This window comes from Bombina bombina, chromosome 2 (genome assembly GCF_027579735.1).
Source record: "Bombina bombina isolate aBomBom1 chromosome 2, aBomBom1.pri, whole genome shotgun sequence".
Classification (NCBI taxonomy): domain Eukaryota; kingdom Metazoa; phylum Chordata; class Amphibia; order Anura; family Bombinatoridae; genus Bombina; species Bombina bombina.
In genome coordinates, this window is record NC_069500.1 from 865905244 (window position 1) to 865921863 (window position 16620).

Consider the following 16620-nt stretch of genomic DNA (forward strand, 5'->3'; position numbering starts at 1 on the left):
TTTTTATGTCTCCAGCAAGAAAATGAAATCAGGACATGATATACAAATATATATATATATATATATATATATATGCGTGTATGTATATAGGGAGACTAGAGAGAAATGCACTCACAGGAACGAACAACCAGCTCAATATCATTGTTAGCCTGTTCTATGGCGATTCACCACCTGGGTGCAACTTCTTTTAGCCCAGTAATGCTTTTCACAGAGTAGAATTCTCCTGTAGTATATCAGTCTGACTGCACCCAGGTGGTAAATCTCCATAGAACAGGCTAACAATAGTATTGAGCCAGTTGTTCGTTCCTGTGAGTGCACTTCTATCTATATATACATATATATATATATATATATATATATATATATATATATAATTGAGCGCCTAAAACAGCTTTCATAAATATTAAAAGCCAGTTAAACAATACGTACCCAGTTTCCAATGTCAACAGTCATGCCAAACCAATAGAATCTTGAGCTTATTGCTATCCGCGTTTTTCCGATTCCTGAATGACCTCCAACATCAGAGAAATGTAATTGCACAAAGATCCTCCTAGCTTCTTCCGTGGTGTTTACAACTTTTTTATGTCCAAAGAAGAGCTCTCCATCTGTAATGAAAGGGAACAATTCAGAGATACATTCATTACAAAGCTAATTTCCAAAACCCCCAAAAATGTATTGTATTTATAATACTCACTTTTGAGTGTAAATTTGGAGGCATACTTCTTCAGGTGGGTATTCTCCCCGAGAGAGGAAGTTGAAAATCTCATCATACTTCTGCTCCATACCTATAAATGTAGAACACAGTTCACAGCTAAACTATTACATTTTCTGTGCATGTTACTACCATATATTGAACATGCAACATCTGTTTGATAAAAAAAAATTCAATAACTGCCATAAACGACTAATTACCATCTGTAATCAATCAATAACTAAAATTGCACCTTTCACATAGGAAAGGATAATTAGTACACCATGGTATGGCTAATACGGTCGTGGAGTCTGGTAAGACTGGACACTGCTTGCCAAGACCACTTGATGATATGATGTCTCCTTCCATATTCGACCCTGTACAGAAGTATCAATAATTGTCCTCTTCACCTGCCTCGAATCCCTGAGGTGAACATGCTCGCCTAACTGGTCACACAAAAAAAGAGAAAACATGTTGAGAGTGGGTGCCATAAATATCTCCACATTCATTAACAATTACAATAATAGTCTATCATTACAAGTCACAAAAATATATTTTAAAATTAAAGGAGTCAAATTCAAATAGCGAGCTGACCTGTTCACAAATTGGAGAAGATGGATAAAGTATAATAAGGTATGGTATTCACTTTGTCTGTCCTCCTGGAATCTGAATACATGAAGTCAGAAAGAGATTTGTGTCCTAAATATTACACGGTTGATTTACAAAACATCATTTAGTGATGTGATTTCCGTGCTCTCCGTGAATACCTTTCGATATCTAACCAGCATGAAAACAATCAGTAATCGGGATGATGCACATAAATTAAGCTGCACTAGATCCATAACAACCACACTTTATAAATATCTCCAAAGTGATAGATATATATTGAGAGCAAGAGGTAGGGGGACTATGCACACGTTAACCTCTTAATGCAATGTAAATACTGTAGTGGTGTAATAAAGAAGCAATCAACACTATAGTCTCACAATCATGTACAGTTTCCTAACATTATTGTAATCTTTTGGTTCTGTTTATGTGGCCATATCAACTCCCTCTGCACCTAGAAAAAGAAGTACAAAACAACATGTTACATTACAGTACAACATTTTAAAAAATTCACAGAAAGATGTTTTTCACATTTTGCAGTTTTTGGATTTATTTAATTTTAAACACATTTTTACAGCATCTTTACTGAATTGTTGTGTATTTTGACTATAAATACAATTTAAGTGACACTGCTTTCATGCAGTGTGCCATATAACTTACCTTTATACTGTAGCAGAGCACAAGCTATCTGCAGGCGTGCATTCATCACTTCTTCTTTGGAGGTCTCCACCGTGCAAATGACCCTCGTACGCAGGAACTCCTTGGCATATTGTAAAATGTTTAAGATTAGTAACACCCTGTGCGATGTTGTTCTCCTGGGCCTCTATCTGCCGTGATCTCGCTAACAGTAGTGAGATTGCACTATTTCTGAATGCCCCACGAGTGGGGCAGTCCAGAAATAGAGTAGTAGAATGGTGCCAATTGTTAATGGTTTGGGAGGGTTAGAAGGGAGGTGTCTGGGTGGCCTATCGTTGAATGGCGGAGGGAGGTGCAGGAAAGGGTTGGACAGCTACACTGCAGTAAAAATGAATGCAGAGTGCGGCAGGTAGGGGGAACATAAGTTTTAGTCTGAATTGCCTGTTCATTAAGGGGTTAACATTTATTATAAATGGGGGAAACAATGTTTCTAAAAAGTTTTACCATCAAGATTAAAACGCCACAGCTGCTGGAGTCCTGTTGGTTGGCGTGTTCCATAATCCAGGTCTTCCATTGCCTTCCTGGTGTTTCACATTGTTCATCACCAAGAAGACACTATTAATTTAAAAATAAATAATAAAAAAAATGCATGTAAATTGACACTGGTTCACATGTGTTAATTATGTTAAAAATGATAAATTTCAATAGAAACACTAACCTCAAGTTGTGTTGCATTATCGAATGATAGTAATTTTCATTCCCCATTGGGTCCATAATCACTATGACCGTCTCTGGAATGATGACAATCTAAAGAAATATTTTGCAAAGTTAACCAAAAAGGTTGTTGTTAACATTCCTTTTTTGTTATTTTTAGAAAACTGTGCTTTTTATAGTGTTAAAGTTAAATGACTGTACACATAACATAAATCATATACAATAGTGCATGATAACATGAGTTAAGAGGTAAAATTACTTTGTATAATGATAAATACCACTAAAATACAGTGTGCTCCTAAGTCGACAGGGCAAATCCAGGATCTTCAATTGGTATCTTCATCTGAGGAAGCGTTTTTAAATCAAAGTTATTATTAATTATTATATACATTTTTTTAATTATAGCTGTAAATGTGACAAGTAACAAACCTTTCCAAGTCTCTGCATTTGTCCTGAAAATAATGCTGTTGAAACCACTGCAGACATATGGCGAATAGGTTCCTGTTAAAAAAAGATAAAAGGTTAAAATGAAAAAAATATGCAACAAGCATGTAACAGAAGCGCACACAGAATTCACACTTACATTATGGTTTTCAATGAGGTGATGAATGTATGAATGGATCACCTGCAATATGGAAAATATAAGTTAATTTATAACAGAATCTTAGATTTTTGCTTGATACATTTTCAACATTCTAGTCTATTACCTCATTAACTAACCACTCTCTCCCACGCAGTGTGTAAAACAAAGACACATTTAACTTGTATGGCCCCACAACTGCTTCCACCGAGCCATCATCTGCAGAAGTCCAAAGCATATTAACTGAAATGGAAAAAAGAAGAAAATAAAACAACAAAATTTAGACTGCAGGTATGTTTTGTACGCAGATTAAAAAAAAGGCCAGACCAACAGGGCACAGCCACACACTTGACCAACAGGGTCAAACTTAAAAAAAAGGCTAGACCAACAAGACACGGACAAAACCATGACCAACGGGGTCACACTATCTTAAGAAGAAGTCAGTAATTGCTACCTCTGTCTTCAATTGTTTGCAGAACATTCATTGATCTATCTGCAGAAGGCTTAAAAATGCAAACTTTAGGTTAATCAATTACAGTTATCATAACTTTAACTTTTAATGCAATATAGTACATAAAATGAATAATACACAGAGTAAACATAAGAAGGAACATTATACACAATGCAGTTTTTACACTAGTGACTTTGCTTGTACCTGATTCGGGACGTCCTGTTGCCTTGTGCCAAAACAAATGACCGACGCCCTCTGTTGTATGGATGATGTAGGGGTGTGGGTATCCTCGTGTGGCTTCCAAACAACTCTTTTATACGGCTTTTACCTTTTTATTTAGAGCAGACCCATCAGATTTCGATAATGTGACCACCTTGCCACTCATTTCATGAATTATATAGGGGCCAGAAAAGTCTCGCTCAAGCCTTGCTCCTTTTCTGCCATGCTTTCTTGCATTATAAAGAAGGACTTCATCGCCTATACGATACAATAACCCCTTGTACTTTTTCGGGGCCTTCTTTTCATAAGCCAACTTTTGTTTGACTTGCGACTTGGCGATGTTTTGCTGTGTACTTGCTTTATCAGTTTCCATCGCTGTTTCCTGTACCCCTATGAAGGTAGAATATGTCATCTCCACTGGCATAATAATATTTTTAAGCTGAAACGACAAAAAACATTTTTTATGACATAGTAAGTTGAAAGTGAGACTATTGTGGACAGTCTTACATTTTATCAATAAAAATATTATTGGTTAATTATCAAGCATAAAATGCATGTAAATAAAAAAAATATCTTGTTTAGAAATGTGCACATTACCCTAAACACTCTTATGGCACCAACTTTAGCATTTTACTAATATTCAGCAAATAATTAAAATTTTATGTGCCTTTTATGTTGGATATTGCAATTATTCAGAAAGGGGTGACATCATTATATACTAAACAATTACTATTGAAAATGTATTTAAAAATAGGAAAAGGATTAAAAAATAGAACTCACTGGTAGGTCAAACAGAACTTCGCAAGGGAAAACTGCCTCTCTCCCATACATTAGACGAAAGGGCGAATATTTTGTTGTACTTTGTACTTTTGATCTTAAAGAAAAAAGGGTGACCTCCAAGTATATGTCCCAATTTGTGTGATCCTCATTAACTAATTTACTGAGAGCTCTAGAATGAATGAAACAAAACGCAAGATAAACACATTTACATAACACTTATATGTTAGAAACCATTCTATAATTTCTTAAAGTCATATTATCTGTATATTTTTTAAGGATGTTTTTTCAATTGATCTTATGTACTCGTATAATGCCTCACTAATAACAAAAACAGTATAAAAAAATAAGAAAAGAAAAAATTCTATAATTTCTAGCTGTAAACATAGACTAATAAAAATCGGTGGAATAAAAGAAGAAGATAACTTAAAGTGAAACCTGAATAATACAAGAAAAAATGCAACTTGCCGCTTGATGTTATGATTAGTTTTTTTTTTTCATCTAAACCATTGGTTTGGGGGTGATATGCAGCCGGCATGCTTCTTTCAATTCCAAGAAGGCTGCACATCCTATCATTCAGCTGTAAAAAAACATAATAATAAAATAAACAGAATACTCAATGGTTTTCACACCAATGATAAGTGGAAAGTACACATACTTGATTGACAAATTCTCTGCCCTGGTCAGAAAGGATGCGTTTAGCACATCCATGACGGTAAATCATTGAGCAAAGATGCTTTGCCACCTCTGCAGCTGATTTGGTTTTTAGAGGGTAAGCCTTCACCCACTTTGAAAAATAATCTGTGGCAGTTAGGATATATTGGAAACCGTCCTCTGTTTTGGGTAAAGGACCTGTAAGGTCAATACCAACCAGCTCCCAGACAGCCGACACCTAATGAGATGAAGCAAATATAAAAAAAAATAATAATGTAATAATCGGAAATAATAACTGTTATGTAATACTACTGTATACACTGACCTGAATACATTGTAAATGCTGGGGAGCTGGCAAAGGTTTTCCAAATTTCTGACATTGGTCGCACTCCATGATCTGTAAGAAAACAGTTGTTAACGTGTTCAGCTTTCTTTTATTTATTTTTTTCTTCAAATTTTTTTTATGTCTCCAGCAAGAAAATGAAATCAGGACATGATATACAAGAAAAAAAAATAAAAAAAAATAAAAAAAATATATATATATATATATATATATATATATATATATATATATAATTGAGCGCCTAATACAGCTTTCATAAATATTAAAAGTTAATAAAACAATACGTACCCAGTTTCCAATGTCAACAGTCATGCCAAACCAATAGAATCTTGAGTTTATTGCCATCCGCGTTTTTCCGATTCCTGAATGACCCACATCAGAGGAATGTAATTGCACAAAGATCCTACTAGCTTCTTCTGTGTTTTTACAACTTTGTTATGTCCAAAGAAGTTCACATGTGTTAATTGTTAAAAATTATAAATTTCAATAGAAACACTAACCTCAATTTGTGTTGCATTATCGAATGATAGTAATTTTCATTCCCCATTGGGTCCATAATCACTATGACCTTCTCTGGAATGATGACAATCTAAAAAAATATTTTGCAAAGTTAACCAAAAAGGTAGTTGTTAATATTCCTATTTTGTTATTTTTAGAAAACTGTGCTTTTTTATAGTGTTAAAGTTAAATGACTGTACACATAACATAAATCATATACAATAGTGCACGATAACATGAGTTGAGGTGAAATTACTTTGTATAATGATAAATACCACTAAAATACAGTGTGCTCCTAAGTTGACAGGGCAAATCCAGAGATCTTCAATTGGTATCTTCATCTGAGGAAGCGTTTTTAAATCAAAGTTATTATTAATCATTATATACATTTTTTTAATTATAGCTGTAAATGTGACAAGTAACAAACCTTTCCAAGTCTCTGCATTTGTCCTGAAAATAATGCTGTTGAAACCACTGCAGACATGGCGAACAGGTTCCTGTTAAAAAAAGATAAAAGGTCTTTGTGCACATAATTCCTTTTGACCATGTTATGTTGATCACTGCGCGTTTACTGTACATCAGATCAGTTGTGTTACAGGCTATTGGCAGCTAAGAACAATCAGCAACTATTAGCAATAAGGAAGGCTCAGGTGCATTTAAAAAACGAAAAAATTACAATTTCTCATGACCTCAAAAGAAAGATGAAAGGGGAAATGCCGTTGACGTATCATCACCTGTGATCATTGCTTTTAAATCATTTCAGCAAGAGCTGGATATAAGGCATGATAAATACGAGCGACTTGTGAAGCTTGGCCGGGATATAACTATTGAAAGCAAACGGACAATATTCCTTTTACATAGAGTCTTAAGTGAACCTAACAAAGATGCAGTCTTGACTGAAGCAGAAGCCAAATTAGCTGCTGTTAGACAGAAAATCAAGCAGATCGCTCAAGAATTAGAGGGAGAAGATATGCATCAATACCACAGAGCATTTACACCTGGTCTACAAGAGTATGTAGAAGCTGTGACGTTTCTGCATTTTATAACAACAAAAAGCCTTGTTTGCTTGGAAGACATCAACAGACAATTAATATTTGAAGACATTGTAAAGATTCAGGATGCAAACTCATCAGATCCACTTGATGGGCCACTGTCAAGTTCAACAGATAAGGAGCAAACAAAGCCAAGTATGCTGAGCGTACAGATCACTCCTGTGGATTACCTGCTTGGCATAGCTGATCTCACTGGAGAGCTTATGCGCTTGTGCATAGGTAGCGTTGGAAACGGTGACATAGACACTCCCTTTGAACTGAGACAGTTCTTACTAGAGATCTTCGACGGATTCTCTTATATTGGAAATACTGGGCCCTATGAAATTTCAAGGAAACTGCACACACTGAAGCAAAGCTTAGCTAAAGTCGAGAATGCCTGTTATACTTTAAAAGTTAGAGGGTCAGAGATTCCCAAGCATATGCTTGCAGATTTATTTTCCTCCAAAAGTGAACTGAATGAACACGACAATGGCATTTCTTAAGAGGAGTTTGTTCTCGACTGAAAGTATGACAGGGCTGCCAGTGGGTTAATTTCTACTTTATTATATATTTTAAAAAATATAACACGGTCTTGTTTGTATTGCTTATACACAATGATCACTTTCAGTAATATTGATGTTTACCTTTGGCTGTACTTTATTTTAACTATAGTATTTCATATTGTACAGAACTGCAAATGACCTGTTTTGCTTTAAATGCAGTTATCAACGTAAAATATACTTATCAGTTGTTGGCTGTGTTTCCACATTTCCAAAGTTTGTATTTTCTCCAGAAATGAAAGGAAATAAAGTTAAAAAAAAAAAAAGGCTAAAATGAAGAAAAAAATATGCAACAAACATGTAACAGAGGCGCACACAGAATTCACACTTACATTATGGTTTTCAATGAGGTGATGGATGTATGCATCGATCACCTGCAATATGGAAAATATAAATTAATTTATAACAGAATCTTCGATTTTTGCTTGATACATTTTCAACACCCTAGTCTATTACCTCATAAACTAACCACTCTCTCCCACGCAGTGTGTAAAACGAAGACATATATAATCTGTATGGCCCCACAACTGCTTCCACCGAGCCATCATCTGCAGAAGTCCATAGCATATTAACTGAAATGGAAAAAAGAATAAAATAAAACAACAAAATTTAGACTGCAGGTATGTTTTGTACGCAGATTAAAAAAAAGGCCAGACCAACAGGGCACGGCCACACACTTGACCAACAGGGTCAAACTTTAAAAAAAAGGCTAGACCAACAAGGCACTGACAAAACCATGACCAACGGGGTCACACTATCTAAAGAATAAGTCAGTAATTGCTACCTCTGTCTTCAATCGTTTGCAGAACATTCATTGATCTATCTGCAGAAGGCTTTCTGTGCTCTACATTTACCTTTTTCTTTAGAGCAGACCCATCGGATTTTGATAATGTGACCATTGTGCCACTCATTTCATGAATTATATAGGGGCCAGAAAAGTCTCGCTCAAGCCTTCCTCTTTTTCTGCCATGCTTTCTTGCATTATAAAGAAGAACTTCATCGCCTATACTGTACAATAACCCCTTGTTCTTTTTCTGGGCCTTCTTTTCATATGCCAACTTTTGTTTGACTTGCGCTTTGCGATGTTTTGCTGTGTACTTGCTTCATCAGTCTCCATCGCTGTTTCCTGTACCCCTATGAAGGTAGAATATGTCGTCTCCACCGGCATAATAATATTTTTAAGCTGAAACGACAAAAAACATTTTTTATGACATAGTAAGTTAAAAGTGAGACTATTGTGTTACAGTCTTACATTTTATCAATGAAAAATAGTATTGGTTAATTATCAAGCATAAAATGCATGTAAATAAAAAAATATATATCTTGTTTAGAAATGTGCACATTACCCTAAACACTCTTATGGCACCAACTTTAGCATTTTACTAATATTCAACAAATAATTAAAATTTTATGTGCCTTTTATGTTGGATATTGCAATTATTCAGAAAGGGGTGACATCATTATATACTAAACAATTACTATTGAAAATGTATTTAAAAATAGGAAAAGGATTAAAAAAAAAGAACTCACTGGTAGGTCAATCAGAACTTCGCAAGGGAAAACTGCCTCTCTCCCATACATTAGACGAAAGGGCGAATATTTTGTTGTACTTTGTACTTTTGATCTTAAAGAAAAAAGGGTGACCTCCAAGTATATGTCCCAATTTGTGTGATCCTCATTAACTAATTTACTGAGAGCTCTAGAATGAATAAAACAAAATGCAAGATAAACACATTTACATAACACTTATATGTTAGAAACCATTCTATCATTTCTTAAAGTCATATTATCTGTATATTTTTTAAGGATGTTTTTTCAATTGATCTTATGTACTCGTATAATGCCTCACTAATAACAAAAAAAGTAACAAAAATAAGAAAAGAAAAAATTCTATAATTTCTAGCTGTAAACATAGACTAATAAAAATCGGTGGAATAAAAAAAGATAACTTAAAGTGAAATCTGAATAATACAAGAAAAAATGCAACTTGCTGCTTGATGTTATGATTAGTTTTTCTCATCTAAACCATTGGTTTGGGGGTGATATGCAGCCGGCATGCTTCTTTCAATTCCAAGAAGGCTGCACATCCTATCATTCAGCTGTAAAAAAACATAATAATAAAATAAACAGAATACTCAATGGTTTTCACACCAATGATAAGTGGAAAGTACACATACTTGATTGACAAATTCTCTGCCCTGGTCAGAAAGGATGCGTTTAGCACATCCATGACGGTAAATCATTGAGCAAAGATGCTTTGCCACCTCTGCAGCTGATTTGGTTTTTAGAGGGTAAGCCTCCACCCACTTTGAAAAATAATCTGTGGCAGTTAGGATATATTGGAAACCGTCCTCTGTTTTGGGTAAAGGACCTGTAAGGTCAATACCAACCAGCTCCCAGACAGCCGACACCTAATGAGATGAAGCAAATATAAAAAAAAATAATAATGTAATAATCGGAAATAATAACTGTTATGTAATACTACTGTATACACTGACCTGAATACATTGTAAATGCTGGGGAGCTGGCAAAGGTTTTCCAAATTTCTGACATTGGTCGCACTCCATGATCTGTAAGAAAACAGTTCTTAACGTGTTCAGCTTTCTTTTATTTATTTTTTTCTTAAATTTTTTTTTTTATGTCTCCAGCAAGAAAGTGAAATCAGGACATGATATACAAGAAAAAAATAAAATAAAAAATAATAAATATATATATATATATATATATATATATATAATTGAGCACCTAATACAGCTTTCATAAATATTAAAAGCCAATAAAACAATACGTACCCAGTTTCCAATGTCAACAGTCATGCCATACCAATAGAATTTTGAGCTTATTGCCATCCGCGTTTTTCCGATTCCTGAATGACCTCCCACATCAGAGGAATGTAATTGCACAAAGATCCTCCTAGCTTCTTCTGTGGTTTTTATAACTTTTTTATGTCCAAAGAAGAGCTCCCCATGTATATTTTTGGGGCCTTCTTTTCATAAGCCAACTTTTATTTGACTTGCGACTTGGCGATGTTTTGCTGTGTACTTGCTGTATCAGTCTCCATCGCTGTTTCCTGTACCCCTATGAAGGTAGAATATGTCGTCTCCACAGGCATAATAATATTTTTAAGCTGAAACGACAAAAAACATTTTTTATGACATAGTAAGTTGAAAGTGAGACTATTGTTGCACAGTCTTACATTTTATCAATGAAAAATATTATTGGCCTCCAAGTATATGTCCCAATTTGTTTGATCCTCATTAATTTACTGAGAGCTCTAGAATGAATAAAACAAAATGCAAGATAAACACATTTACATAACACTTATATGTTAGAAACCATTCTATAATTTTTTTCATATTATCTGTATATTTTTTAAGGATGTTTTTTCAATTGATCTTATGTACTCGTATAATGCCTCACTAATAGTGATGTCACAAACCTTAAAATTTCGGTTCGCGAACGGCGGACTCGAACTTCCACTACTGTTCGCGAACCGGCGAACCGCCATTGACTTCAATAGGCAGGCGAACTTTAAAACCCACAAGGACTCTTTCTGGCCACAATAGTGATGGAAAAGTTGTTTCAAGGGGACTAACACCTGAACTGTGGCATGCCGGAGGGGGATCCATGGCAAAACTCCCACGGAAAATTACATAGTTAATGCAGAGTCTGGTTTTAACCCATAAAGGGCCTAAATCACCTAACATTCCTAAATTGTTTGGAATAACGTGCTTTAAAACATCAGGTATGATGTTGTATCGATCAGGTAGTGTAAGGGTTACGCCCGCTTCACAGTGACAGACCAAACTCCCCGTGTAACGCACCGCAAACAACCGCAAACAGTCCATTTGCACAACCACGAGATAGATAGATATGATAGATAGATACATAGATTACATAGATCAATAGATGCAATATACATATGATAGATACAAATTACATAAATCAAAAGATGCAATATACATATGATAGATACAAATTATATAGATCAAAAGATGCAATATACATTTGATAGATACGAATTACATAGATCAATAGATGCAATATATATTTGATAGATACGATTGATAGTTAGATAGATTCGATAGATAGATTTGATAGATATATAATTTCCCTGACAGAGTATAACAATACATCATGCGGTCTGGGACCCGTGATGTGTTAAGTAGTACTATTCTTAGCAGTTTACTACCTATTACTTCCCCTATCGGGGGAGGTCTATATGGCCTGCATTTTTGGAACAGGGAGATGGAAGAAGATGATTGGTCTGTCCTCCTACTTCAAATTTGGCCTAAACACAAGTGGCTGTCTCAAAACAGTCCGGCTACGAGATAGATTTGATAGATAGATATACATAGATTGATAGTTAGATAGAATCGATAGAAGATAAATAGATTTGATAGATATATAATTACCCTGACAAAGTATAATAATAAAACATGCGGTCTGGGAGCCATGGTAACTAGGTTGTGTTAAGTAGTACTATTCTTAGCACTTTAATACCTGTTACTCCCCCTATCGGGGGAGTTCTATATGCCTTGATTTTCGGAACAGGGAGATGGAAGAAGATGCTTGGTCTGTCCTCCTACTTCAAATTTGGCTGAAACACAAGTGGCTGTCACAAAACAGTCCGGCCATGAGATAGATAGATTTGATAGATAGATATACATAGATTGATAGTTAGATAGAATCAATAGAAGATAAATAGATAGATTTGATAGATATATAATTACCCTCACAAAGTATAACAATAAAACATGCGGTCTGGGACCCATGGTAACTAGGTTGTGTTAAGTAGTACTATTCTTAGCACTTTAATCCCTGTTACTCCCCCTATCGGGGGAGGTCTATATGGCCTGCATGATTACCCTGACAAAGTATAACAACACAACATGCGGTCTGGGACCCATGGTAACTAGGTTGTGTTAAGTAGTACTATTCTTAGCACTTTAATCCCTGTTACTCCCCCTATCGGGGGAGGTCTATATGGCCTGCATGATTTCCCTGACAAAGTATAACAAAACATGCGGTCTGGGACCCATGGTAACTAGGTTGTGTTTAGTAGTACTATTCTTAGCACTTTAATCCCTGTTACTCCCCCTATCGGGGGAGGTCTATATGGCCTGCATGATTACCCTGACAAAGTATAACAACAAGACGTGGTCTGGGACCCATGGTAACTAGGTTGTGTTAAGTAGTACTGTTCTTAGCAGTTTAATACCTGTAACTCCCCCTATCGGGGGAGGTCTATATGGCCTGCATGATTTCCCTGACAAAGTATAACAAAACATGCGGTCTGGGACCCATGGTAACTAGGTTGTGTTAAGTAGTACTATTCTTAGCACTTTAATCCCTGTAACTCCCCCTAGATAGATTTGATAGATAGATATACATAGATTGATAGTTAGATAGAATCAATAGAAGATAAATAGATAGATTTGATAGATATATAATTACCCTCACAAAGTATAACAATAAAACATGCGGTCTGGGACCCATGGTAACTAGGTTGTGTTAAGTAGTACTATTCTTAGCACTTTAATCCCTGTTACTCCCCCTATCGGGGGAGGTCTATATGGCCTGCATGATTACCCTGACAAAGTATAACAACACAACATGCGGTCTGGGACCCATGGTAACTAGGTTGTGTTAAGTAGTACTATTCTTAGCACTTTAATCCCTGTAACTCCCCCTATCGGGGGAGGTCTATATGGCCTGCATGATTTCCCTGACAAAGTATAACAAAACATGCGGTCTGGGACCCATGGTAACTAGGTTGTGTTTAGTAGTACTATTCTTAGCACTTTAATCCCTGTTACTCCCCCTATCGGGGGAGGTCTATATGGCCTGCATGATTACCCTGACAAAGTATAACAACAAGACGTGGTCTGGGACCCATGGTAACTAGGTTGTGTTAAGTAGTACTGTTCTTAGCAGTTTAATACCTGTTACTCCCCCTATCGGGGGAGGTCTATATGGCCTGCATGATTACCCTGACAAAGTATAACAACAAGACGTGGTCTGGGACCCATGGTAACTAGGTTGTGTTAAGTAGTACGGTTCTTAGCAGTTTAATACCTGTTACTCCCCCTATCAGGGGAGGTCAATATGGCCTGCATGATTACCCTGACAAAGTATAACAACAAGACGTGGTCTGGGACCCATGGTAACTAGGTTGTGTTAAGTAGTACTGTTCTTAGCAGTTTAATACCTGTTACTCCACCTATCGGGGGAGGTCTGTATGGCCTGCATGATTACCCTGACAAAGTATAACAACAAGACGTGGTCTGGGACCCATGGTAACTAGGTTGTGTTAAGTAGTACGGTTCTTAGCAGTTTAATACCTGTTACTCCCCCTATCAGGGGAGGTCTATATGGCCTGCATGATTACCCTGACAAAGTATAACAACAAGACGTGGTCTGGGACCCATGGTAACTAGGTTGTGTTAAGTAGTACTGTTCTTAGCAGTTTAATACCTGTTACTCCCCCTATCGGGGGAGGTCTATATGGCCTGCATGATTACCCTGACAAAGTATAACAACAAGACGTGGTCTGGGACCCATGGTAACTAGGTTGTGTTAAGTAGTACTGTTCTTAGCAGTTTAATACCTGTAACTCCCCCTATCGGGGGAGGTCTATATGGCCTGCATGATTTCCCTGACAAAGTATAACAAAACATGCGGTCTGGGACCCATGGTAACTAGGTTGTGTTTAGTAGTACTATTCTTAGCACTTTAATCCCTGTTACTCCCCCTATCGGGGGAGGTCTATATGGCCTGCATGATTACCCTGACAAAGTATAACAACAAGACGTGGTCTGGGACCCATGGTAACTAGGTTGTGTTAAGTAGTACGGTTCTTAGCAGTTTAATACCTGTTACTCCCCCTATCAGGGGAGGTCTATATGGCCTGCATGATTACCCTGACAAAGTATAACAACAAGACATGCGGTTTGGGACCCATGGTAACTAGGTTGTGTTAAGTAGTACTATTCTTAGCAGTTTAATACCTGTTACTCCCCCTATCAGGGGAGGTCTATATGGCCTGCATGATTACCCTGACAAAGTATAACAACAAGACATGCGGTCTGGGACCCATGGTAACTAGGTTGTGTTAAGTAGTACTGTTCTTAGCTGTTTAATACCTGTTACTCCCCCTATCAGGGGAGGTCTATATGGCCTGCATGATTACCCTGACAAAGTATAACAACAAGACATGCGGTCTGGGACCCATGGTAACTAGGTTGTGTTAAGTATTACTGTTCTTAGCAGTTTAATACCTGTTACTCCACCTATCGGGGGAGGTCTATATAGCCTGCATGATTACCCTGACAAAATATAACAACAAAACATGCGGTCTGGGACCCATGGTAACTAGGTTGTGTTAAGTAGTACTATTCTTAGCATTTTAATACCTGTTACTCCCCCTATCTGGGGAGGTCTATATGGCCTGCATGATATATAATTACCCTGACAAAGTATAACAATTAGACATGCGGACTGGGACCCATGGTAAGGTTGTGTTAAGTAGTACTATTCTTAGCACTTTAATCCCTTTTACTCCCCCTATCGGGGGAGTTGTTCTATATGGCCTGCATGATATATAATGACCCTTACAAAATATAACAATAAGACATACGGTCTGAGACCCATGGTAAGGTTGTGTTAAGTAGTACTATTCTTAGCAGTTTAATCCCTTTTACGCCCCCTATCGGGGGAGGTCTATATGGCCTGCATGATATATAATGACCCTTACAAAATATAACAATAAGACATACGGCCTGGTGGGACCCATGGTAAGGTTGTGTTAAGTAGTACTATTCTTAGCACTTTAATCCCTTTTACTCCCCCTATCGGTGGAGGTCTATATGGCCTGCATGATATATAATGACCCTTACAAAATATAACAATAAGACATGCGGTCTGGGACCCATGGTCAGGTTGTGTTAAGTAGTACTATTCTTAGCACTTTAATCCCTTTTACTCCCCCTATCGGGGGAGGTCTATATGGCCTGCATGATATATAATGACACTTACAAAATATAACAATAAGACATGCGGACTGGGACCCATGGTAAGGTTGTGTTAAGTAGTACTATTCTTAGCACTTTAATCAATTTTACTCCCCCTATTGGGGGAGGTCTATATGGCCTGCATGATATATAATGACCCTTACAAAATATAACAATAAGACATGCGGTCTGGGACCCATGGTCAGGTTGTGTTAAGTAGTACTATTCTTAACAGTTTAATCACTGTTATGTGCCTTTTTTTTTGGTTTGGGTTTTGTAGCCACAGTGCAGCACCAGAGGCCAGAAAAATTAGGCATGTAAAACTGCCTGAAAAATTAGGTATTTTTGCAGCGGCCTGAAAAATTGATGTTTGTTTGACAGTTAGAAAGTGCCCTAAAACATTGCGGCTTGAACCCTAGTTGTTGGCGGGTAAGTCACGCAAGTCATCCGCCATTCGAAGATAAAATACAGCAGCGTGTGTACCATTTGTAGCCCAAGGCAGCTCATCTCATCAGGCCTTTTTTACTCTAATGTATCGCACAATGTCAGTCCCTTCGGGATCCATCCCTCATTCATTTTAATAAAGGTGAGATAATCAAGACGTTTTTGACCTAGGCGACTTCTCTTCTCAGTGACAATACCTCCTGCTGCACTGAAGGTCCTTTCTGACAAGACACTTGAAGCGGGGCAGGCCAGAAGTTCGATTGCAAATTGGCATAGCTCAGGCCACAGGTCAAGCCTGCACACCCAGTAGTCAAGGGGTCCATCGCTCCTCAGAGTGTCGAGATCCGCAGTTAATGCTAGGTAGTCTGCTACCTGTCGGTTGAGTCATTCTCTGAGGCTGGATC

At 37.0% G+C, this 16620-nt stretch overlaps 1 protein-coding gene across 1 annotated transcript; it reads left to right on the forward strand.

Annotated features, from left to right (window-relative positions):
• Positions 1 to 6651: 6651 nt before the first annotated feature.
• On the forward strand, positions 6652 to 7968 carry LOC128647346 (translin-associated protein X-like). The gene is given in 2 exon segments (XM_053700128.1): positions 6652 to 6686; positions 6803 to 7968. Coding segments are annotated over 2 exon segments (936 nt in total). The 3' UTR covers positions 7704 to 7968.
• Positions 7969 to 16620: the final 8652 nt, after the last annotated feature.